At 40.9% G+C, this 24,504-nt stretch overlaps 1 protein-coding gene across 1 annotated transcript in view; it reads left to right on the plus strand.

Moving 5' to 3' along the window:
* LOC124605684 (RNA-binding protein cabeza) overlaps positions 1 to 16,452 on the plus strand; it is a 73,230-nt gene extending 56,778 nt beyond the window's left edge. The window contains exons 9-11 of the mRNA XM_047137540.1: positions 6,459 to 6,587; positions 8,328 to 8,529; positions 16,175 to 16,452. Coding sequence (XP_046993496.1) covers positions 6,459 to 6,587; positions 8,328 to 8,529; positions 16,175 to 16,208 — 365 coding nt within the window. The 3' untranslated portion in view covers positions 16,209 to 16,452. The remainder of the gene's footprint in view (positions 1 to 6,458; positions 6,588 to 8,327; positions 8,530 to 16,174) is intronic.
* Positions 16,453 to 24,504: the final 8,052 nt, after the last annotated feature.

Here is a 24,504-nt window from a genome sequence, read left to right on the forward strand (position 1 = left end):
GACCTGGAACCGGACCGCAGCGACGCACGGATGCACGCCAAGACCGTAGGATCCTACGCAGTGCCGTAGGGGACCGCACCGCCACTTCCCAGCAAATTAGGGACACTGTTGCTCCTGGGGTATCGGCGAGGACCATTCGCAACCGTCTCCATGAAGCTGGGCTACGGTCCCGCACACCGTTAGGCCGTCTTCCGCTCACGCCCCAACATCGTGCAGCCCGCCTCCAGTGGTGTCGCGACAGGCGTGGATGGAGGGACGAATGGAGACGTGTCGTCTTCAGCGATGAGAGTCGCTTCTGCCTTGGTGCCAATGATGGTCGTATGCGTGTTTGGCGCCGTGCAGGTGAGCGCCACAATCAGGACTGCATACGACCGAGGCACACAGGGCCAACACCCGGCATCATGGTGTGGGGAGCGATCTCCTACACTGGCCGTACACCACTGGTGATCGTCGAGGGGACACTGAATAGTGCACGGTACATCCAAACCGTCATCGAACCCATCGTTCTACCATTCCTAGACCGGCAAGGGAACTTGCTGTTCCAACAGGACAATGCACGTCTGCATGTATCCCGTGCCACCCAACGTGCTCTAGAAGGTGTAAGTCAACTACCCTGGCCAGCAAGATCTCCGGATCTGTCCCCCATTGAGCATGTTTGGGACTGGATGAAGCGTCGTCTCACGCGGTCTGCACGTCCAGCACGAACGCTGGTCCAACTGAGGCGCCAGGTGGAAATGGCATGACAAGCTGTTCCACAGGACTACATCCAGCATCTCTACGATCGTCTCCATGGGAGAATAGCAGCCTGCATTGCTGCGAAAGGTGGATATACACTGTACTAGTGCCGACATTGTGCATGCTCTGTTGCCTGTGTCTATGTGCCTGTGGTTCTGTCAGTGTGATCATGTGATGTATCTGACCCCAGGAATGTGTCAATAAAGTTTCCCCTTCCTGGGACAATGAATTCACGGTGTTCTTATTTCAATTTCCAGAAGTGTGTGTATATATATATATATATATATATATATATATATATATATATATGTATATAATGTCGCCTTTGAACATTCACTTCTATTACACCAAAATTTCTTCCTGCGGCATAGTTGTTTGTGGCCTCTGCTTCTCGCATCATTGCTAACTTAAAATTAGTGTCATATTGTCTGTGTGAACTAATTGCAGACTATGAACTCTTAGCTCCAAATTTCTTAAGTCATGGTTGTAAATTGAACCCATTATTGATTGCTTTCATTTACGTTGCTTACAGCGCACACAAACTGACCATGGCAGTAACTTATCCTCTTGGCTACTTAACAGCTGAACCAATAGAAATTGTAACACTTCTGATTAACACTGTAGCCATCCCACTCCTCAGAAACGCAATGTAAAAATATTAGCTAGAGGAACAATTGTTTAATCTGCAAATGTAAGAGGACCCTGTATTTTTCAAGTGACGGATTTGGAGAAAATCTTATCTCACAGTTTGGTAAATACAGTATTTTAATATGTGATTTCCTTTAGAGACAGTTTCAGAAAAATTCAGATTTGATTTGAATGTTTTAAAAATATTTGGCAGTTGAAAATTTTGCCTAACTGGGGCTCTTACCCTTTCCCAACATTACCTTAAGGATTCTTTATACTAAGTGCTGTAGTTGAAATGGCATTTATTGGTGCCTTTGAATCACAGATTCTTGGTATTGAGTTGGCCATTTCACTCACATCGGCATTCTTGTTTATCCATACCATTAAGGTGGTTTGGGTCCTGAAAGGGGTTATAAGATGAACAGAAAGAAGTCTAATAAAGTGTAGCCTAATGTGATTCTGAGAGAATTCTTTGGAAATGGTGCTAATGTAGAAACTTTGGTGTTTGGCCAGCAAAGCAACTGATAGTGGCTAAAGTACAGAGGATACAAAACGTTGGCTGAAAGTAGCAGTATTAACCACATTTGAAAAAGTTAAATTTGTTGACATTAAATATAAATTTGTGCTGGGAAGTCCTTTCTGAGACAGTTTGTCTGGAGTGTAACATATGTAGATGCTTAACAGTATATACAGAAACAGATGGAAGCTTTTGCATTGTTGTTACAAAAGTATACTGTAGGTAGATTGTATATTTAAATAAGCACTGAATCAGATGGAGATAAAAACTTTATGGCACAATTAGTGATAGGTTGACAGGATAATCTGAGTCAGTCATCAAGGAGTAGTTGATTTGGTTATGGTGGGATATTTGGGGGGGGGGGGGGCAGTGAAAATTTTATGTGAGTGCTGTAAACACTTTCAGATAGATGTAAATTGCAGTAGTTACAAAGACTTGCAGAGAATAAACTAATGTGGAGAGTTGCATCAAACTGGTCTTGGAACTGAAGACAAGAACAGCCATCGTCACCTAACCAAAGTCCACATCAGAGCCATCACATTGAGGTGGGCTGATAGCAGAAGTTGCTACCCTGGGTATAGTAGTCAGCTTTTTGGACCTGCCACTGGAAGTGAATCCTATGTCACATACAAACAGCAAATCAACTGGAGCATAACCTAATTAAAGAGCTGTCTCAAGAAATATGGAAATTGGCCATTGAGCCCCTCCCCAGTAACCTGATTATCTTCTATGCAGTAAATGAAATTAATGGGTCAGTGGGAGTGAATCAATGAAATGAACTACGAACTGTTTAGATGTGCTGAAACTGGAAAGTAATTATTATGAAACATCACATTGAAAGTTTGTATCAGGCTAGAAGGCATGCTCATATAGCTAAATGTGTAAAACTACTGCCCACAGTAAGCAAGAAATAAAGAGTTTGAGTACCTGTATGGTAGAACTACAAAAGTGTCACTCCATATTCAGTGGTTTCATCCCTTCTACCCATTTATTTCAAGTCAGGTGCCAGCAACACTTTGATCGTGATCTTTTGGTAGGTTGTGAGTGATTATTTGGTAGTTTGTGTGAGTACTCAGAGTGTAAAAAAATTGTTGCAAAAAATGACAAAATATTTTTTGTAGCACTGAAAATGTTTTCTCAGTTAGTCAAAAGTTTCTTCTATTTGTCATCTAGCATGTAGAAGTGGTACCAACATGTCTTGAACATCTAAAACTGTGTTTGTTGTACCTGTTCATGTTTCTTTCATTAGTTCAGTCAATTGCTGCACAACTGAGTTTTCAATTCAATTATGAGTCCAGTGATGCAACAGGCACTGTTCAGTTGCCAGATTTTGTAAGGAAGTCTATTAATAATATGAAGAACTTTTGAAAGTAATTTCTTTGAAAGGCCATGCAAGAGGAGAAGATAAATTTATTGCTGTGAAGCAGCACCTCCTATAGGAGAAAGTACTTTTCCATAAACTAAGCTTCAGCACAAATGAAGCTCCAGGCTTAAGTCATTCTGAAAATGGTTGTCTTGCTCAGGGCTGAAGAGTTGAGTTTCCACAGTTTTTAACATATTACATTGTTTTATGTCAGCTGTCTGTCTAGAAAGTTTTTAAATTTGAATGCAAATATCAAAAATTTTCTGAAGATGTCAACAGAATTAGAATGTCTTGAAAGACTTCCAAAGATGTGACTGATGAACTGGAACTGCAATGTGGGGATTCACATCTCCACTCTGAAGTATGTAAGTTCAGTAAGGGAAAAGTTAATAGTTCCCACAGTCTCTAACACATGCAAAGAAACCAACAAAACATCACTGGACATAATCAGCACTATTGTCCCACAGCCTTTACTCACCTGTTATAGTTAAGAGTGATGATAAAAGAGAATTTATTAATAATGTAATACTGTCACAAAAGTATGCAGTACTGTTCACAGTGCAGTCGTCATTAAACAACATGTATGCAGCTCACCAATAAAACAGAACAAATATTTTGAAAGATTGAAACTGTCTGGAGAATCCACCCACCAGTGGGAGCACATATGCCGGCTCACAATTAATTACATGCAACAAAATGTAAAAGAATTGTCATTGGACATAATCAGTGTATTTGTTACACCTAACATTTTTTCATATGAGCTACAGATGAATGAATGAATTGTTATAAGGAAGGAGAGTATTGAAACACCTACTACATTAAGTAATTGATGGTATAGTTATGCACTGCAGTTGATAATAAAAACACCCGGTCTGAAGTCCACCAGTGAATAAAGCCACCATTTATACTTACTCTTGCATCTGTGGCTCATACAGTTGGATGATAAGATGATATTAGTGCTGACTAGTCCAGTGACATTTATTTTTCTATTTTGTTGTATATTACAGTAAGAGTGTGTGTGGGGGGGGGGGGGGGGGGAGAGAGAGATTGTGCAGGCAGAACCAGTCCGCTATAAAATCTTTGCTTTACTTCAGTAGAAAACTGCAAATTTTGGATTGTGTATTTTATGTAATTTGGAAACATAGCAATACAGTAAATCAGACTCTCTCTGTATGTTTATTATTTTTAAGACTGACGATGATCATTGACTAAAATTAGTTAAGTGATTAATAATCTTTGGTTCGCCACAGCTGGATTTATAATAAAATAAAATTGTTCCATTGAAACTGTTTTTGCTGGATGGAGCTGTTGTTGAACTTGAAATCATATCCTTTACAGAAAAAATGGTTTGTGGCTTTAGTGTTGCAGAATGCAAAAACTGTTGACCTCTGATGTTTCAGGAGAAATACCCTATATTACAGTGAAATCTCTTTTCAGCAAATCTCTGGGGGACCTAAATATTTCTTCCCTTATTAAGGGGATTTCCTTAAATAGGTGTTTTGCCAGAGTAGGAGTGATGCAGAATCATAATCAAGCGTGTGTAGGTGACACAGGTACTATTTATTTACAAAATTTCCAATATGCTGTCCTGCAGCTGCTGCTCCTCTCCCCACCCCCCTTTTGCAGCAGTCTTCCTACACAAGCATTTTACACATTTCACGTGCATTGGTTTAATGTGTGGAAGGCAGGTTTTCAGCCTCACAACAAAGTAAAAGGATGTCACTTTTTCAGAATTATCAGTGATCCTACTCCTTTCTTCTTCTTCTGGAACTATGCTATTTTCAACAGCAACAGTTTAACACAGTCTGTCATATTACAGAATTTCAGATGGCAGCAAACATGCGTAGTCTGTACAATACTGAGTCTCGTCACTTCCTTCCTCTCAGGGAATGAAATTGAGTTTTCCACAATTACTTCTTTGTGTTTGGCTTCATCGGAGTGTATTATGCCTACGTTCTGGAGCTGCAGCTGATTTAGTGCAGTTCAGAGGAAGGAACAAAACATTTTCATTCCATTTCCTGTTAAATGAGGGTTCATTAATTTGGGGTTTTACTGTACTTAATGTTTTACTTGCACTAAAGACCATGTTTGCTGCCCCCTTGCCTCTGTTAGTCACTGTTTTCAAATATGAATTTTATTGATAACAACCACAGCACAAGGCTGACTGGTGAACAGTTGGACACCTGTCTATGTGTGACAAATAATACATCAGATACCAAGTTCTTCAACAGAACATCAACTCAAGTTTCACATCAGATGTGAGACAATTCTTGGGTTATGAATATATTTCTAAAATTGTTTTGAACAAATACTGAAGATGTTAAGCTTTTATTATTAAACAGTTGTTTTACAGTATTTGAAGATGAAAAATTATTGCATATTTAAAACGAGTAGATTACTTAGGTAAGTTGGTATGAAATAGTAGATTACGATGTTCCTGGTTGCCTATCCCTGATTCCTTTTTATACACAAGGTTAAATAAAAGGCTACCTCTCTTGGGTGTCCAGGTATATACTGAAAGATTGACAAGTCTTTTTTAATACATGTCACTGGTATAGAAGAATTAGCCATGTTTTGATTTCTGCACAGATTAAGAATTGTCAGGAAATGAGGAGATAACAAATTTAAGATTAAAAGTTCAGGTCACCCTCTTTGAGTATTAGTATTTTACGCTATTGTATTCAGGCAGTATGAAGTGTTGCACTCCAGATTTGAAGTCAATGAAACTTACTTTCTTAAATATTTTTTTTTTTTTTTTTGTTCAATGACTGTCATTATATAGTTGCTTGAAGATTTCAGGTTGCTAAATACTCAGTTCCTCTTAGTGTTAAAGGTTCACAGTTCACTTCATATCAGCATTTTATACTTATTATAGTAAAGCAATGGAAAGTGAGAAAGGCGGCTTTTCTGCACTAACGAAAATAAAATGGTACTCATAAAGTTCAGTGGCTTATGTGCAAAAGAATATAAACCTTTAATATGCCTTAAACACACATTTTTAATGGAATGAAATTGGAGAACAACACATTCTATAAATAAATATTTAAAATTTTTCTCTGAATAGACTGATAATTAAAAGAGAATGTATCTGGAATTTTGCTTGTTAATTCAGAACATTGTTCAAACACAGCCTGAGAAATCAATTGAATGGAATGAGTGCAGGTGTAAAGACATCTTTGTCAAGCTTTAGTTTTGAAATTTGTTCTTATGTTCAAGGCTTCGGCCGTGATGGTGACTGGAAATGCCCCAACCCTGATTGTGGGAACACCAACTTCTCATGGCGCACAGGATGCAATCGTTGCCATCAGCCAAGACCCGAAGGGGTTGGTGGGGGTGAGCCACCAGGTAAATATTGGAAATTTTCATTCAGCATTGTGATTTCACATGTTTATATTCATTGATTAGTTTCTGCATGCAAAATTAAAGAAAAGTGAGACCACTCGTAATACAAGGTTATTCATAGTAGAGACCAGAAAATGTAGCAACTATTTTCGGCAAAATTCATGTCTAATTTTTAGAAAAATTTATCTATTTTTATTGTAATTTTCTTTTCTATTTTATTATTTTTTTAGATGCACTAATTTAAAATGTTGTTACGCTACATGTTTAGACAAAACCTTATTGCTTTCAAACTGATTGTTAAAAAAAGTGCTGATTATAAACTGAAACTTTTTGACTGTAAGGTTTGTTTTTGCAAAATGTTTTCTTTCGAAATCAACTTTGTTTGGCTGTATTTAAGCTTCCAAAAATGGTTCTGAATGTGTCAGATTTAAGGTGATTTTGGACGGTATTTGTCTTTCCTGCCCAGTGGTTAAGAATACTGCACACGGTTAATTTAGACATTTCTTGGGAATCCATAGTTCTGCAACCCATGCCTGAGAACACTACAGATAGGACTGACATACAGCAACTCCGGTTTAGTGTTAGGGAAAGAACTTCAGTCCAGTTGAAAAAGTTATTTTGTTTCCCAATTGCTGTAGCATAGCCAGGGCACTATTACCATAGGCCAGGCACTACGGGATATTGTTGTGGATGGCCACAAGCATAAACAAACTAGAATTTTAATTGCCAGAGGTGACAGGAGCTGTGCAACAAAACAGCCCTGCCTCGCTTTCACAGGGCAGCAGCCTACAGGAGAACTGACACTTCGTTAGAGATCGTCAATCTCTTTTGGTACAGTGAGTGTCATAATTGAAGTTCATGGTGGACCAGGATTGGTCGCTTCAATTACTTCAAAATAAGAAATGAAAGCAACGAGCAATGCACAACAGAATGCAGTCGGGAATGGCTACTGCACAATTTTCTATTGATGTTAGGGGGTTATTGTTAATGACATAGTTCAAGCTCGGCCTCTAATGGTATTCACTGCAAGCACGGTTCAGGACTTGAGACCTAATTTGCCATCTTGAAAGCGTCCACATTAAACCATCTTTTGAGCTTTAGCTAACAAACAAATGTACACTTCGCTTCGTTATAAATTCTAGGTCCGACAGCTGAGTAGTACATTGCATTATGCAGCATGTATCTTAAATAGACCATTCAGCCGCCCCCATTTGGCATGGTGCCAGATCATTGACTGCATCATTATGTTCGTACACTTTTTATTTTGTAAACAGGTCCTTATGCACATTGTTTTCCAAATGACATTTTGGCAGACAATGTCCTATACCAATAACTGAAAATTGGACACATTTTTTATATGTAGTTCATTTTGATACAATTCATTGTGAAATAGCATCTATTAAGTAATATTGCCCTCCCCCCTTCTTTTTTTTAAAAATTTAAAGCAGAATACCGATCGGTCAAATTTATCGCAGAACGTTAACTATTCCATCCCTTACTCATAAGGTAATTTTATCGCAGGCTTTGCAGTTACTAAATCGCAGTACAGCTGCAAAGTGTAGTAATTGGTAAATTTGCTGACAGCTTTTATTATTATTGTAAGTGATTGGTTTAAATCAGTCAGATTATTTTGTCCCTTATTTAAGTTACCATTAATTTGGTAAATCTGTTAATGCTGAACACACAAATTATTGGAGTCCAGGTGAAAACTTCACATTTCTCTGAATTTGGTGCGCTTTTCAGGAGGCCGAGGTGGTCCTAGAGGTGGAGGTGGTGGAAGAGGTGGTGGCGACTACCGTGGTGGCGGTGGTGGTGGTTTCAGAGGAAGCAGGGGTGGTGGCGACTACCGTGGTGGTGGCGGTAGCCGTGGAAGTTACAGTGGTGGTAGAGGTGGAGGTATGGATCGTGGAGGACGTGGAAGAGGTGGACCAATGAGAGGTGGTGGGTGAGTATTCGTCAAAATGCTAATATTATGTAATTCAGTTTTATTTCTTTTATTGTCAGTGAAGTGACGTTTTTCTGTGTATCCAGTTAAATAGTGTCTTGTCAGTTAGAGGTATGTGAAATGAAATGTTTTATTATATCCCTTCCTTTTTAATAAATGAAACCTGGGTCAAAGTGTTTTACTGCCATATAAAGGATTCTCTGATTAACCTTTAGTATCTCTGAACTAGTTCTTTGGCTTTTTGTTGCCTAGCTTTTCTTGTGAACTATGGACACTTTATTTCTGTAATTTGCTTCTTATGAAGCAAGTGATAAGAAATGAATGGATTCCAGAATTTTCTTTGTGGCATTCCTCTAGATTATGTCCAGCCTGTCCCTACCCCCCTTTAAACCCCCCCCCCCCCCCCCCTCCCCCAGTTATGTAGCTTTTGCTTTTCTATAACAGGCACAGTGAAGAATGTGAATGTATGGTATTGCTTATTGTGTAACCCATGTCCTTGATTTTTCCATAAACATTGATTCTGCTAATCGGGACCTTTTTTATGCTGTCTTTAGTTCTTTCACGACATGAACATGTAAGCTGTGTTAGTTAACAAGTTCCTGGTTTCAACTATCATTCATTTACACCATTTACTTAGATCTTTTGGGTAGATACAGTGTGTAGGACAGGGATAAAGTTACTTCTCTGATCTTAAGATTGTCACATTTTTGCAACTGCTTCAATAGAACCTCCAATTTAATTGATTGTTCATTTTGCTGTGCTTGTCCTGCTGTTAAGTTTATTATTGCTGAGAAATGCAAGAGTAAGAACTGAACATCAAAAAATCAGTATTTGTCACAAGTAATTGTTGATCCTACAGTTACAAAATTTATTAATACATCGTCAGAAATCTCTTATGTATTCTAAATCTGAAGATTGGTCGACAGTTTTTTCTCCACTTCACTCTGTGTTCCTTTGTAATCAGTTGATTTCCTTGTACAAACCTGCACCTATGATACCTCTGGTCCATGTGGAATATTCCTGTTAATATTTCCTTCCATTACATGGTTCTCCACCTGTCTTCGTGCTGTGCTATCCTTTTATCTCTGGTGTATATACATACAGTTTCTCTGTCCAAGTATCTCCTCTAGGTTTTTCCCACGTCTGTGCTTGTATATATTCCCATTTTTGTTTAATATGCTGTTACAGTGTCAATTACTATTGGGAATTCAAAAAAGTCTAAATTCTATAGAGCTGAGTATTGTTTCTTAAAGCACAGTTAGTAAAGCTATCCTTAACCTGAATGTTGGTTTGGACGCCTTATTAATGTACTAGTCACATTTTTTGTTAGAGGTGGTATACAGTTGCCTTCTGTTGACATTTGAACTAACTTACCCAGCCAACTACACGAAGACTAATAGCTAAATAGGGATCCCAAACCATTATGCAACTTAGCAGTTTTCACATTAACAAATCATTGATAGAGGTGAGAGAGATATTGTCATAAGAAGCAACTGAAAGGAGTCCCACACATTTCGGCTTTTGTGTGATGGTCTCCTGTAGGGTTTGACATCCATTTTTTAAAATTTTGGGGAAGGGTGCCTTACATGGTGCATTGTGTCATCGTGTATTGAGATCTTTAGCCCACTTTCTCGTCGTCCCATTTCAGTCCCTCTCATTCTCCATTTCTTGTGCAAGGGCACCTTCCTGGGTATGTTTTCCACCATGCACTATGCGGTGTCGCTATGTGCATCGATGATGGCCATGGACTTCTTTGCACCTGATAGCCAGCCAGTCTGTCGTGGTGAGGCTGCCAGGTACCCTGTTAGTTGTAGCCCCCTGACCACACAGGGATCACTCTTCTGATGCCTGCACCATTAACTTCCACATATGCCAAGGGGTAGATGCCATCCCCCTGGAGCGTCGGGCCGCCCGGCAATGGCCATCCTGCCAGGTGGCCTTTGCTGCGGCTGGGTGGTGCCTGTGGGGAGGGCCCCTTGTTGGAGTGGGTGGCACCAGGGTGGATGACATGCGATTAAGCGTAGTCCATCATCTCTTGCTTGTGGTGAAACATTAGCAGCATCTTAAGTGTTCATGGGGTCAATTCAACGCACAGAAGTACAACCCCAAATCGTTACCCTCCGTGGCCACACCATGGTAGGAACATCAGGCTAAGGATGGCAGCGGATCTTACTCTCCCCAGTACCTTGTATGTTAGAGAGCTGATGGGGAATCTTTCATCATGATGAAGCCTCAGTTTCTTGTTGAACATTTAGGGGACAAGTTTGGGGAGATGGATGGTTTGTCCAAAATGAGATCTGGGTCAGTCTTCATCAAAACGGCATCCTCTGCCCAGTCACGGATATTACTCGCTTGTGAAACCGGGGCAATGTTTCTATAACTATCACGCCCCACAAGAGCTTAAATATGGTGCAGGGTATCATATTTCACAGGGACCTTCTTTTGCAGTCTGATGATGAGCTGCGCACAAATTTAGATCGGCAAGGTGTACATTTTGTCCGGCGTGTCCACCAGGGTCCGAGGGATAGTCAGGTTGCCACTGGTGCCTTCACCTTGGCCTTCGAGGGTGATACATTGCCCAAGGTGGTCAAGGTGAATGTCTACTGCTTTGATGTAAAGCCCTATATCCCTCCCCTGATGCGGTGCTTTAAGTGCTGGAAGTTCGGCCATATGTATTCCTGCTGTACTTCCAGCATCACTTGACATGATTGTGGACATCCATTACATCCCAATATTCTTTGTGCCCCGCCTCTCATGTGTGTCAACCACGGAGAGCACCATTCGCCTTGCTTGCCAGAGTGTAGGATTCTCCTGAAAGAATGGAAAATCCTGGAGTAAAAGACCCTGAACTGACTGACCTACACTGGGGCCAAGAGAAAATTTGAACTCCTGCATCCTGTATGTATGACATCATCTTACGCCGCTGCAACAACAGTTCTGGTACCATCAGCTCTGCCAACCCCAATCACCTTTCAGAGCCGGAAGACTACACCTGCCCCCTTGATGGTTGTGGGCATTTCCCTCCCTGTTGCTCCTGCACCACCTACTTTAGGAGCAACACCTCCCAACCGTCGGGGACAACCATCCCCACTTCTAAGCCTGAGAAGAATAAGTCTACTTCGGCTTCTCTCGCTCGGAAGGTGTTCCTTGGGTCAATCCCTTCCCAGGTTTCTGCTTATGGGAAAGATGACACCCACCAGTGGCTGAAGAGCTCAAAAGCAGCTGGTCGGAGGGCTTCATGCTCATCCTCAGTCCCGGAGACTGAGCCAGTGAAGCCCTCCCAGCAAGGGAAACCCAAGGAGCAGCAAGAGAAATCCAAAAAGACCACCCCTAAGACAAAGGAAACTTGAGGTGTCATCCACACCACCACTTCTTACAAGCTCTGCGTCTGAGGATGGGGTGCAGATTCTGGCATCCACTGTGGACCTAGATCTCGCCAGACCCTCAGACACAATGGTTACAGGCAATAATTCGATGGCAGCAGGTGACTGAGTCATAAACTACCTCATTGAATGTTCCATGCTTTCCCAGTCTCACGATGACGTCATCCTCCAATGGAATTGTGATGGTTTTTTCTTGCTGAACTACGGCAACTGTTAAGCTTTACACGTGCTATCTGCATTGCCCTCCAGGAAACCTGGTTCCCAGCAATGCGGACCCCTGCCCTATAAGGGATATTACAGGAAGCATAGTGACTATAATCATGTCAGGCGGAGTTCGTGTTTGTCTTAACTCTGTCTGTAGTGAAACTGTACCCCATCAAACTCTTCTCGAAGCTGTGGCTGTCAGGATACGGACGATGCTGGAAATAACTGTCTGCAACTTAAATCTCCCTCCAGATAGTGCAGTACCCCTGAACATATTGGCTGCACTGATTGATCAACTCCCTAAACCTTTCTTACTTCTTGGAGATTTTAACATCCATAACCCCTTGTGGGTTGGTAACATGCTTACTGGCTGAGACAGAGATGTCGAAACTTTACTGTCTTAGTTCGACCTCTGCCTCTTAAACACTGGAGCCACCACACATTTCAGTATGGCTCATGGTAGTTCCGCGGCCATTGATTTATCAATTTGCAGCCCAGGACTTCTCCCGTCTATCTACTGAAGAGCACATGATAACCTGTGTGGTAGTGACCATTTCACCATCTTCCTGTCACTGCCCTGGCATCAGGCCCACGAATGTGTGCCCAGGTGGCCTTTAAACAATACGGACTGGGAAACTTTCACCTCTGCTGTCACCGTTGAATCTCCCCAACACGGTAACATCAATGTCATGGTTGAGCAGGTGCTCAGAGCAATTGTTTCTTCAGCAGGAAACGTGATCCCTCGCTCTTCAGGGTGCCCCCAGCGTAAAACAGTCCCTTGGTGGTTGCCGGAAGTCGCTGAAGCAATTAAGGAGCATCAGCGAGCTCTACAGCGGCATAAGCGGCACACGTCCCTGGAGCACCTCATAGCCTTTGAATGGCTCGCCCTTGAACGGCTCCGTGCCCGCATTTGCCAACTCTTACCAAACAACGGAAGCAGGAGTGTTGGAAGTGATATATGTCTTGACCATTGGCTGCCATATGTCACCTTCCCAAGTCTGGGCAAAGATCAAACATCTTCTCAGGTACCAGACCCCAACAGGTGTTCCCGATGTTACCATAAATGGCATGTTATCTACCTACGTAAACGTGATTGCCGAGCAGTTTGCTCGAGCCTCTCATTTACAGAGTGGGAGCTCCTCAGCGCCCTTGCACATTGTCCCGACACAGCTCCTGGGACTAATCAGATCCACAGCCACGTGTGATGAAACATCTATCACCTGACTAAAAGCGACATCTCATTTTCAATAGAACCCGGTGCAATAGTGTCCTTCCATCGCAATGGTGGGAGAGCACCACCATTCTGGTGCTCAAACCCAGTAAAAACCCACTTGATGTGGACAGCTATCGGCCCATCAGCCTCACCAATGTTCTTTGTAAGCTTCTGGAGCGAATGGTGTTTCGGTGGTTGGGTTGTGTCCTGGAGTCACGTGGCTTACTGGCTCCATGTCTGGGCGGCTTCTGCCAGGGTCACTCTACCACTGATAAGATCTTGTGTCCCTAGAGTCTGCCATCCGAACAGCCTTCTCCTGATGCCAACATCTGGTTGCAGTCTTTTTTTTTTACTTACGTAAAGCATACTACATGACCTGGCGACATCATATCCTTGCCACATTGTATGAGTGGGGTCTCCGGGGGCCCGCTCCCGATTTTTATCCAAAACTTCCTGTCGCTCCATACTTTCCATGTCCAAGTTGGTGCCTCCCATAGTTCCATCCATATCCAGGAGAATGGAGTCCCACGGGGCTCTGTATTGTGTGTGTGTCTATTTTCAGTGGCCATTAAGTCTAGCAGCAGCTGTAATGCCCTCGGTCTCACCTTCTCTGTATGCAGACGACTTCTGCGTTTCGTACTGCTGCTCCAGTACTGGTGTTGCTGAGCGGCACCTACAGGGAGCCATCAACAAGGCACAGTCATGGGCTCTAGCCCACGGCTTCCAGTTTTCAGCCGAAAAGTCATGTATCATGCACTTCTGTCGGTGTCGTACCATTCATTCGGACCCAGAACTTTACCTTCAAGATCATCCACTCACTGTAGTGGAGACATATCGATTCTTAGGTCTGGTTTTCGACGCTCGATTGATGTGGCTTCCTCATCTTCGTCAGCTTAAGCGGTAGTGCTGGCAGCACCTCAATGCTCTTGTTACCCTAGCAACACCAGTTGGGGTGCAGATCGCTCTACGCTGCTGCAGCTGTACAAAGCCCTTGTCCAATCAGAAATTGACTGTGGGAGTGTGGTTTATGGTTCGGCAGCACCCTCAGCGTTGTATTTACTCGGCTCTGTGCTCCACTGCAGGGTTGGACTTGCGACAGGAGTTAAGGACGAGTCCGGTGACCAGCCTACTGGTGGAGGCTGGGGTAACTCCACTGCAGATCAGACGTACGCAACTGCTCACCAGTGATGCTGCACACATTTGTAGTTCTCCTGAGCATCGGAATTACTGTCTCCTTTTCCTGCCTGTGGCGGTCCATCTCCCGCATCAGAGGCCCAGGTCTGGGGCTAACGATTGCCATTCCCGTGCAGTCCCTTCTGTCAGAACTGGAGTCCGTCCCTTTACCACCTGTACATGCGGTCCGTTCACGAACACCTCCATGGTGTATGCATTCGGCCGCAGCTTCGTCTGGACCTTTTGCATGGCCCTAAGGACTTGGTTAACCCCGCCACTCTCCGCTGTCACTTCCTCTCGATTCTTGACATGGTTTACACCAATGGCTGATGGTCACATAGGCTTTGAGTTTTTTCGTGGAGGACGTATTGAACAGCACTTCTCGCCAGATGGCTGCAGTGTTTCCACTGCAGAGCTGGCGGCCATATCTCGTGCTCTTGAGCACATCCACTCATGCGCTGGTGCATCATTTCTCCTGTGTACTAATTCGTTGAGCAGTCTACAAGCTATCGACCAGTGCTACCCTCGCCATCCTCTGGTAGCTAACATCCAGGAGTCCATGTATGCCCTGGAACGGTCCCGTCTTTCAGTGGTGTTTGTGTGGACCCCAGGACACGTCAGAATCACGAACTTGCCGACAGGTTGGCCAAACAGGTGATGCAGAAACCGCTTCTGCAGATGGGCATCTCCGAAGCTGACCTATGTTCTGTCTTCGCTGTAGGGTTTTCAGGCGTTGGGAGACGGAATGGCATAAAAGAATGCACAACAAGCTGTGTCATTAAGGTGATTACAAATCAGTGGAATTATTGCATGCCGCCCTCTTGCAGGGAATCAGTTGTCCTCTGCCGGCTCCGCATAGGCCATACATGGCTATCACATGGTTACCTACTCCATCGTGAGGACCCTCCTCTGTGTTGCTGTGGCTCCCAAATGTCAGTTGTCTACCTCTTGCTAGACTGCCCACCTTTAGCCGCTCTTCGGTGGACTTTTAACTTTACCAGCTTCCTACATTCGGTGTTGGGTGATGCCTCAGCAGCAGGTTTAGTGTGTCATTTCATATGCGAGTGTGGGTTTTATACTTCTATGTAGGTTTTAGCACATGTTCTTTGTCCCTCCGTGTCCTCCACCCTAGTGCTTTTTGGGTGGATGTTTTAATGTGTTGCAGAGTGACTGTCTTTTCCTTTTTATTCTCATGTTGGCCAGCCACTGTAATCTGCTTTCTTGTTACTCTCTTCTGTTTCTAGCATGTCTCTGTTGTATTCTTGTCCTCTTTTGTTCCTTTTAGTGTTTGTTGCCTTTCCTTCGTACTTGTGGTTTTTCCTTTCTTTCCATTTTGTGTTATATGTATCATCCGTTTTATTCTCACACTTGTGGCCCTTCAGGCTAATTGTAACCTACCAATTACACTATGTATAAATGTTTCCTTTAGAAACAATCTCTCTCTCTCTCTCTCTCTCTCTCTCTCTCTCTCTCTGTGTGTGTGTGTGTGTGTGTGTGTGTGTGTGTGTGTGTGTGTGTGTGTGTGTGTGATTATAGTTAGTCAGGTAGTCCTCTATTTAATGCTTTTCAGACTTTTTGATGTTGAATTTAGTTGACGGTAATGAAAGAGAGAGAGAACCCAGAGGGGAAAATGTGAAAATTGTCTTATGAAAAGGTCAAATTATGCTTTCAGGGACAGAGGACGTGACCGCCCAAAGCCATACTGAGGTGCTGCATGAAACTACAGATAATACAGTTCATATAAGTTACTTCAATTGTGTGTGTCTGTGTAACAATGTTCATTTTTTATTAAATATCACTGAGTTGCTATTCAACTCTTTTACTGTCTTTCAGAGAAAATTAAGTTGTCGACTCTTAATTTTTTGACATTTGTATTGATGTAGGGAACCTGTTTCTGTATCCCCTGAGAAAGGATGTCTGTGGATGAAATAAATGTGTGATATGTCTTTATTTCTGTCTCATTACTCTCCTCCCTCCCCTATCTTCCTATAAGTAAAATTATGCACTTATGTATATCCTTACTCGTGAGACTTGACTGATACAGCATAACAAAAATCATAAAGGATTTGCAGGATTACAGTATAACCCAACCCCCCACTTTTACGTTCCCGGAAGTAGTTTTCCTGCAGTTCGACATTTTTTTATTGCTCCTGTCAAATTTCTTATGTTCACAATGTTACTTTTGTACCCACACTTACGTCAACATAACAGTAATTTTTCTGCAATTAAGATTGTATGGAACAATGTTCATGGGAAAAATACTGGTTTGATTGACCCAAAATGACTCTGAAGAAGCGGTACGATGTAGTGTATAAAACTGTCTGTGGCAAAGAAAACCGTGTGAATATAGTGTCAGAAAATTCTCTTGTTAATGGATTGTTGCCCTGCACATCCCAGAAACATAAGTTTACATAACGTTCAATTAGTTTTCTGCCACGAAACTGCACAAGCAAATTATAGCCTTTGGATTTGGGTATTATCTATGCCTCCAGGCCATACTACAGGAAGACTATTGTGCAGAAGGCATTAACTTTGATGGAGGCTGGGAAAGACCCAGCCTCCTTTTGCGTTATATTGTGAAGGCATGGACAGAAGCTACAGTGGCCACCATCACCAATCGCTTCTGAAAAGCGAGACTGATTGAATCCGACGAAGGGAATAGATCTGACACACCAGGCCTGAGGGTTAATGACGATTGTGAAAAACTGCTTGGATCATTGTGGGAAAATCTGCAGCTGCAGCAACAGGTTTACGATTTCGTGCACATTGACGACAATGTCACTGTGGAAAGTGTTTCTGTTGATGATATGATCAACTTTCACACACAAGAAAACACTGAAAGTTGTAGTGATGACAGTGAGGTTCCCTCAATTACAGTTGTAAATGCACCAGTGAAAACAATTGGCATAATCTATATCACTTCAGGCAGGGGTGTTACCTTCATAGTCTCGGATGTAATTGAATTTAGCATATGGTAAAATTCAGGAGTAAATAAGAAATATGTATTTTTTTGTGTTCTCCTAAAAAATTCTTGCCCTGAGACACAGGCCTCGAAAGATGACACTGCAAACACCATTTTGAAGATGCAAAGTTCAGAATTTTTTTTAAATTCTGGATCTCTATAATAGTTTTTGTTGTTTTGTTTTCTTTTTTTTTTTTTTTTTTTTTAATTTGAAAGATAGTTGCTTTATGATTACAGTGGTATCCTCTGTTTGGACATATCAGTTCTTTTACTGTCGCCTTTTGAATTTTTTATAATTTCCAGAAATTTTTTTATAAAATGCAAATCCAGAAAAGTTAGATTTTTCTGTTGATTAGTATCATGTAGTACTATATTATCTGTGAAGGAGAGCTTCCACTTTTTAAGGTAGACAGGTTTTATTTTTAAAAATATTTTTTAAACTTTCAAGGTGATTTATGTCTTCACTGAAGTTGTTTCTTACTAATTTCCTTGCTAAAGTGTTTATTTCTATTGTCTTTGTTGCAGTTATTTCTTATCACTTTCTGTTCAAAGTTTACGGCCCCTTTTTCTTCTGCGAAAAAAACGTTATAGGACACGTGTATCTGGACATGCTGGAAAATTGGCTCATGCCACAACTGGAGACCTACAGCGCCGGCTTAATCTTTCAACAGGATGGTGCTCCACCGCACTTCCATCATGATTTTCGGCATTTCTTAAACAGGAGATTGGAGAACCGATGGATCGGTTGTGGTGGAGATCATGATCAGCAATTCGTGTCATGGCCTCCACGCTCTCCCGACTTAACCCCATGCGATTTCTTTCTGTGGGGTTATGTGAAAGATTCAGTGTTTAAACCACCTCTACCAAGAAACGTGCCAGAACTGCGAGGTCGCATCAACGATGCTTTCGAACTCATTGATGGGGTCATGCTGCGCCGAGTATGGGAGGAACTTGATTATCGGCTTGATGTCTGCCAAATCACTAAAGGGGCACATATCCAACATTTGTGAATGCCTAAAAAAACTTTGAGTTTTTGTATGTGTGTGCAAAGCATTGTGAAAATATTTCAAATAGTAAAGTTATTGTAGAGCTGTGAAATTGCTTCAATCATTTGTAATAACCCTGTATATGTGACATGGGAAGAAAATAAATTAGAAAACTGTTACCTTTGACAGTTTCATTGATAAACTTGGTAGATGGTCAGTGAAAGCAGTAACACACCAGCATCTGAAGAAATCGCAACACCACATCGCAGAAGTGAAACTGTGTGTACAGGCTGAAGAACTACATTTAGTGCTTCACTGTGATTTTGCCGAGATCTGGTCTGTAATTCTCCCACAAGAAGTACAAGGGGATCATTGGAGTAGTGACAAGGTTAAATTTTTGCGGGAGTGACATATTTTCAAAACAAGACCACATGTGTTGCAGTTATAAGTGATGACACAGAACATTACTCGGCACGTGCTTTGCTAACAATGCTCAAAATTCAACTGCAAACAGGGGCAGAGAAGATCATTATTATTTCTGATGGTGCTCCTAGTCATTTCAAAAATCGTTACCAGCAGTTTGAATTGTGTGCCAACTGACTAGGTATTAAGTGCTACTGGTAACAGGAAGGGGCCTTGTGATGGTGTAAGAGGCCTGCATAAGCACCATGATACAAAACGTAATCTTTCCAGACCAAATACAGCTGTGATTCAGAATGCTGAGGATTTTACAAGTCGTGAAATTGTACACATCCACAGCCCTTATTCTTTTGTCCAAAAAGGAAATCCAAGAATTCTGCGAGCAGAAAAAAGAATGGTCCAAACAAATACTCCTGTGAAAGGAATTCAGAAGACACAATTTTGGACTCGGAGTGATGGGCAGACTCATATTGCATGCACTTGAAGAGCAAGGAAGAAGAAATTTAGTTCGTTTGGCCAACACCTGAGAAACAGCAGGATGATATTCAGTTTCGCAACCTGAGAAGGGGATGTTTGTGGCGTGTGTGTACGACTGTGACTGGTGGATTGCAGAGATTAGACACACCAGTTAAGAGTTAAATGAAATTGTAGTGAACTTCATGCTACCACATGGACCAGCTGCTGGATATAGGTTTCCATCTGAAGGACAGCAACAGTGCTATCAGTGCTCACTTTCTGGTCACAATGTTTTGAAGATTGTAAGAGCTCCAGTTCCTATTGGTTCTACAAGAAGGCATCACTCTATATCAAAGGAAGATACTGAAGCAGTGGAAAACATTTTTAGTTCATTGACTGGCTAATTTCAGTACAAAACAGAGTGCACAGAAGTATAAATTGAAACCTTTAAGTCTTTGGACCTTTCACACACATTTTGGAAGTATTTAAAATGCTTGAAAAATGAGTCTCTTATTCATCTTTCAAAACTGAAATTACGTTGAATAAGGCAAGGTTTTGATTTTTATGAGCCTGTTATGTGATAATGTGGTAATACAACAGGTTTTTATGTATGGCAAAAATTTCAATAGTTTATAATACCTGTTCAACCTAAAAGTGGGAAGTGCTCCTTTTAAGGGAATGTAGAACTGTATGGTACTAATCAACGAAAAAATCAAAATTTTATGGATTGCCATTTTTGGAAAAAAAAGTTCCATAAATTAGATAAAGTTCAGAACGCTACAAGAAAAGAACTTTGACAGATAAGTCCGAATGGAGGATTTCTTTGTAATCATAAAGCAATTATCTTTCTAATAAAAAACCCTAACAAAATATCTAGAACTGTTCAAGAGATACAGCATTTTAAAATTTTTTCCAAAATTCGCATCTTCATTATGATATGCGCAGTGTCATCTTTTGAGGGCTGTATCTCAGAGCAGAAATTTTTTTGGAGGACTTACTTAGTCCTTCATTTTAGCATTACTAAATTCAGTAACATCAGAGACTATCAAGGTGAGGGTTTTTCCTAGTCTGCCTGAATTTACATGGACTACTGCCAATTAAAAAATATATTTCAGCTGCAGATGTTGATGACGAAGTTTTCCATTTTATTTATGAACTCGAAAACCACATTGGAAGAAGTCATCAGAGAAAATTGAAACAACCAACAATTTTGGACTTTTTGCTAAGTAGTAGTATCTACTCTACCAATTTGTTCACATCGCATTTATATACCATCCAAACTAAAGGTCAGTATATTAAATAAAAATTGCTTATTAATGTTTTGTAAATGTGTGTTAAAATGATTGTGTAGTATGGTACCCTTCCCTGTAATTTGGCCGATTTCTATCGTAACTGTTGTCAATGTTGATTTGAAGGTGACAGTTGGGCTGCAAGCTGACGAAGCCAGTGAGTGAAATAAAGGCTGCGTGACAGATTGGTCTGTAGTGTAGTGCTATATTTAATGCACTTTACAGTATTTCACGCACCTATATTTACCAAATAAAATACAAAAATACTATGAAAAGGAAAGTTGCTACATGCCATTTAGCGGAGATGCCGAGTTGCAGATAAGCACAACAGAGACTCATCATCTGATGTCACTTTTGCAGGAAAGTTACACTAAAAATGATGTGGTTTGGAGAGATTTTTAATGCTGTGTACACTTGGCCTGCAGTTTTCATAGGCTTCAAGTATAAATGGTAAAACTGCTTAGCTTGCGTTATTTTTAATGCAATTTGTTATGCTAATGTGTCAGTAAATCTCACATCATCTGCTAAACATAGCATAAAATTCAGATAACTTTATTAAATAATAAACAATCCCTGATGAGTAAGTTGTTACCTATATATATTGTGCAAAACTATGAAACTATACTTAACATGTAAAACTTAATTTCCTGCTATTTACACCAATTTTTTCAAGTCCAAGTGGCATTCTACTGTATCTCATTCCTGATTCATATCAATTAGTCCAAGAAAATACATACACAAGTAGCATTTCTATCTTGCCATTGTTGAAATAATAATAATAATCATCATCAATTGAGGCCTTTGTTTGATGGAATGTAGAGGAGAAAGTAAGGGCAAGTGACTCTGAACCCAGGATGAGAGATCTGCCTGTGGTGTTAAAAGGCTAGGGAGCCTGCCCTTGCCCTCAACTGCAGGGGGTCTTGTCCTGAGGTCTAAGCAATCTGTACGTTTTATCCTTCGTGACATGCTACGGTGTATAGTTTTAAGTGCAGTACTATACATTTTGCATCATGATGGTAAAATACTGTCCAGAAACATTGTCTTGTAATTTTTCTTGATTGAATTTTCATTTGATTCAAGGAAAATAAAGTATCACGTCTCCATAGCTCAAACACTTCATGCATTATCTTTCTAAAGCAAATGTTTGAATTACTGGAGTGATGAGAACTATCAGTTCTCTTAATGATTTGGATAGGCTTGTTCACAATGAACTTGTAAGTTTTTTGATGGCCCCCATCTCCACTTTCATATCTATTCTGAGGAACAGGAAATACTGTTCTTATACTTGAGGATAAGGACAAAAGCAAGGAACAAGCTACAAATGACTCAGTTACTTCAAACTCAATAAAAAAAATTATCTTGTACTATGTAGTTCATGTAGGGCTGCTAATTTTTGAGTGGTTGGGGAAATGAATTGTCCGCAAGATAAATTTATCTGTCAAACTTAAGCATGTTAAGGACAGGCATTTCAACAGTTTCAAGAACATACTACTGTCAGATATTGAAGGTATCATTCTTTTGCATATTCTAATGCTGCGTAATCTTATTGCAGTGTGTGAGCATTCTGGTGAGATGTAACCACACCAGATGTGAGAAACTGTTCTAACAACAGAAGCAGTTGTCTGATGTGGCATAGATAATCTTCTTGAGTTGTAGATTAGTTCCCAGAATTGCACGTAAGAGATTAATCAGACTTCATCTAAAACATAAGATGGTGCACATGTTTGCAAGTAAACTCCACTATTTGTTGAAACATGGCTTGTTACTTGGATGCCTTAGGGATGGAAGGACTAGGCAAAAAGGGCTTTAACATTGTTCGTGTCACAAGTTTTAAACACACTTTATTACAATGACCAAGTTTTGTGACAAACATATACAGCACAAAAGTCAACTGACAGCAAATGGAATAAGTTTCGATTCAGATGCTACCAGCTATTTGGATGCTTGACATGCTAGACTGGTCAAGGAACTGAGACACCATCTCATTCTAAAACAGATGTAAAATAACGTTAAAGTCCTGTGTCATCCTGATATCTCTCTCTCTCTCTCTCTCTCTCTCTCTCTCTCTCTCTCTCTCTCTCTCTCTCTCTGTCTCTCTCTCTCTCTCTTTTTAAAAAAAAAAAAAAAAAAAAAAAAAAAAAAAAAAAAAAAAAAAAAAATTTGAATTGAATATAGTCAGTTCTTGGTAACTTTCATGACATGCATGTTCGAAACGGCAAGCAAAGTGTGCACATGAAGGTAATTACCAACAAAATCAGATGGTACAAATGGACATTCACCAGAATTTGACAGCAAGGTGTGACCATATTCAACAACATCCACACAGTTAAACAAGAACTGAAGAAACTTAATTTTGATCTCTGTAATTAGCAAACATGTTCGAGCAACATCAAAATTAATAGCTTAGTAAAAAATAGTCATTTAACAAGTGAGATAAATGCCAACACTCGTCACAGGCAGCGAATCCAGTCCTCCATATAAACAATAGTTGGACTTCCTGCACCCCCAAGTTATTGTGCCAAGCAAAAGGCAGCTCTCAACAACACACCAAAAGAGAGTACAATGAATTCACAAATTTCTCTTACAAATAGCCTAGATCAGACAGCCCATTCAGATGAAGCACAAATGGGGAGTGCATTGTGGAATTGTTTTATGAACCAAGAAATTTAAAAGAAAATAGTTCTTTTGCCCTTTAAGCACAGGGCCCGTCATATGATAGATCAATGAGAATGTGCCCTCGCTACGAGGCCCATCATATGATGGGCCAACATCAGTGTGTGTTGACTACGAGGCCCGTCATGAGACGGATGAATGTGAGCGTGGTCCCACTACAAGGCCCGTCTTGTGATGGCCACTGATAGCAGTTCGTAAACAGACAGTATAGTGTTGTCTCCATCACTTCTTGCTGTCCGTGCTAGCTGCCCGTCCTGTGGATGACGTATAGACAATAACTGAGCATTTAGCGATATGTGTGATACGCTGCATGTTACACATGATTAACAATGTGCAACTGTTTAGGATTGCGAAACGACCTCACATGTCTGAGCAGGAGTTACTGAATATGTTTAACAGAAGTGATACTGAGGATTTGTCAGACGAAGAGGCTTTCTTTGAACGAAGACCCATGTCGCCTCAACTGTCAACCTCAACAGTTATTACACATGAAACCCCAAGGCGTGACATTTCGGAGTCATCTTCCGATGATGATGAAAGTGATAGTGAATGTAAACTTTCAACGAATACGGCGAAGTGTCCACATACTGCATGTTGATCACAACAAATTCCATCCAGTAGTGCATCCTTTCAATGGTGCGAATACAGGAGTTACTTGTGATTTAGATGCGGGATGTTCAACCCTGAATTCTTTTCAGTTATTTATGTCACTGTCGTTTGTGGAATTTATTGTACAAGAAACCAATAAGTTTAGAACTACTCTATGGAAAAACGTCCTGTTCTTTCTCATATGACTATATGGGAAGATATAACATGGCATGAATTTTATAGTTTCCTCGCATTGTGCCTCCTTATGCCTCGCGTAAAGAGCTTTTCAGTACGTGAGTATTGGTCAAGAGATTCATTGCTAACAACACCTATTTTCAGAGAAGTGATGTCGAGAGACCGATTTCGTTTGATTCTTATTGTACTTCATTTTGCCGACAACACAATGGATACTGGTGATCGACTTTGAAAAGTAAGACCCGTTGTTGATAAAATACATCAGGCCTTTGGAAGTGTGTTTTCCCCACACGAAAAATTACGTATAGACAAAAGTTTGCTTCTGTTCAAAGGAAGATTAGTCTTCAAGCAATACATTCCTTCCGAGAAAATTAGATTTGGAATAAAGTTGTTTGTATTATGTGATTACAAATGCTACGTTCTGGATTTCATT

This window comes from Schistocerca americana, chromosome 3, assembly GCF_021461395.2.
Source record: "Schistocerca americana isolate TAMUIC-IGC-003095 chromosome 3, iqSchAmer2.1, whole genome shotgun sequence".
Lineage (NCBI taxonomy): Eukaryota > Metazoa > Arthropoda > Insecta > Orthoptera > Acrididae > Schistocerca > Schistocerca americana.